The 2,456-nt window shown below is 42.3% G+C and overlaps 1 protein-coding gene across 1 annotated transcript in view; it reads right to left on the bottom strand.

Annotated features, from left to right (window-relative positions):
* clpb (caseinolytic mitochondrial matrix peptidase chaperone subunit B) overlaps positions 1-2,191 on the bottom strand; it is a 29,147-nt gene extending 26,956 nt beyond the window's left edge. Inside the window, 2 exon segments of the mRNA XM_035680442.1 lie at positions 1,334-1,385; positions 1,508-2,191. Of these exon segments, the coding sequence (XP_035536335.1) occupies positions 1,334-1,385; positions 1,508-1,973 (518 nt within the window). The 5' untranslated portion in view covers positions 1,974-2,191.
* Between the last annotated feature and the right edge of the window lie 265 nt (positions 2,192-2,456).

Here is a 2,456-nt window from a genome sequence, read left to right as displayed (position 1 = left end):
AATATTATATTATTATATTATATACTGTTATTAACAATAACACTCCACTCATATCACATATTGACCATTCTTGCAACTACGACTCTTTGCACCTTACCTCCTAACTTTTATCTTCTATCTAAGTTTTATTTATTGTGTATTTTATTGTATATTTTAATGTACCTGGCTGCTATGACAACCCAATTTCCCTTCGGGGATTAATAAGTTATCTATCTATCATCTATCTATTATCCTATCTATATTTATCTATCTGTCTGTCTGCTCTGTCTTGTCTGTCGGTCTCCCGTCTGTCCCGTATCCTATCTATCTTATCTAACTAAATCTCTACTTTCTACTGACCAGCAGTCCCATACAGGTTGACAGCTCACATTATTATGGATTTAGCTTTAGCCGGGATGCGAGACCACTTATGATTCCTCTTACTCAAGTAAATGCGCGATTGAAATATAGGGGTCCAGGCTTAAATTGACAAAGCCTAAAAGTATCACACTATATCTTGATTTAGGTATACAAGTATTACGTGGGGATATAATTCTCTGACACAAAACATTAGTTATCGTACGATAGTACAAAGTAAATTGGTATAATTTAAAAATTATTAAATTACCAAAATCCTAAACAACCATTGTGGTACTATATAGCTATCATATAGCGTAGTATACTATTATACCTAGGGACTATACATAATATATATATATATATACACATACACATACATATATATATATATATATATATATGTTATATATACACATACATATACATATATATATATATATATATATGTTTGTTATCAATATCACACACTAGTTCTCTACTGATTTTAACTTTAAAAAAAGAGAAATGATATATCTTTATAAACTTTAGCTGACATCTTTATTTAAAAATAATCCACCCAGGTAGTTCTTCCTTTCCTCTAAAGCAGGAACTGCATTAGTACTATCGCTAAAGCTCCACTTCATCATCAACCAGCATCATCATCAGGACTAATGCAGGTGTCCAGTGGTGCAGTTTTATCTAATAAATCCCAAACTGCAGGTTCCACTGTCATCATGACAAATAAAGATAATATCTGCTATTCTCTGGTGTAATAACTCTATTATTAAACGTTTACATGTAAAACACCAACCAACTACACAGTCTTACTACAAGCTCTCTGAATCATGCGGCTGCCAGTGGACAGAGCCTTCTCTGTGCTGTGCTTCTATATATATATATACAGGCCTGTGAAAGATGTACTATAAGAATACATATTTAGTATAAAAGTGGACAAACATTACGTACTGCGGACATAAAAATAAAGATAACATAATAAAGACTGTGTGTTTGGTACCTGGCCACATCTTGAGAGTTGTTGGTCCTTGCTGCCTCCAGAAGAGCATCACCTTATTATAGCAGAAACAGAGACAGACAACTTTACAAACACTGTTTCTTTTTAAAGCTTAACTCAGTTTCTCTGTGATCTTGAATGTCTTTTGTGCCTCAACCGACAGCTGACTGAGTTTACCTTTGTTATCAGTATCTTTCTTCAGGCAGAATGCCACGGCTGCAGCAGACAGCACACCGGCAGAGGCCACTCCTGCCCGGCTGGCTCCTCCACCCGTCCCCCGGCCCTCTCCTCCTCCTCCTCCTCCTCCTCCTCGGCTCTCCTCCCAGTACTGGTTACTGTTGCGCCCCCTGCTGGCCAGAGCTGCCCAAGAGCTGCGGCGGTTCTCCAGGTTGGACAGCCATCTAGGGGCGAGGTGGTGGTACTGCACCGACGGGTTCACACTGGTCCCACTGGTGTCCTCAGCTAAAATACCCTTTCTGGAGACCCGGGAGGTGGACACGATGGGGTTGCGGTTGGTCTCCGGCGGTGTGTCCCGGACGCCCTGGCACACGGCCCCGGTGGCGCTGGTCTGGAGGACGCGGCTGCACGGCGACAGGCTGCGCGACCTTCGCGCAATTAGCCTGGTGGGAACGGATGATAACATGGCGATAAACTCACCGAAAACGAAGCGGGGGGTGACACCGTCAGTCTGGCAGTAACTCCAGAGGGAAGGGGGTACCCTACAGGCCGGGGACACTGCGGTATTCCCGATATAACAGCCGCTATACCTTAATTCACAGGCAGCTAATAACAGCAAGACGAAAACAACCGTTTCACCTCATCCCAGCGTGGATGTCACCAGAACGTGCGGTGCATCTCGGGAAATGTTGTTTTGCTAGAAACGTCTGTGTCAGTTGCTATGGCGAGATGAGAGGGCTATCTCGTACATACTTCCGTGTTCGCTTTATTCCAGTTAACTGCAGTGGGTACTGTGTAGTGAGTGGGTACTCTGTAGTGAGTGGGTACTGTGTAGTGAGTGGGTACTCTGCGTAGGTGAGGGTGGTACTCTGTAGTGAGTGGGTTTTATTGTTATGTTTCAATGTCGGCAAAGAGATATCGAAAGAGCCTCGAGACAGAAAAACAGTTA

This window comes from Morone saxatilis, unplaced genomic scaffold (assembly GCF_004916995.1).
Source record: "Morone saxatilis isolate NCDOM2014 unplaced genomic scaffold, NCSU_SB_2.0 Contig8, whole genome shotgun sequence".
In the NCBI taxonomy this organism is placed as follows: domain Eukaryota; kingdom Metazoa; phylum Chordata; class Actinopteri; family Moronidae; genus Morone; species Morone saxatilis.
The sequence above is the reverse complement of the archived record's forward strand: the minus strand, read 5'-3'. Positions and strand labels throughout refer to the sequence as shown.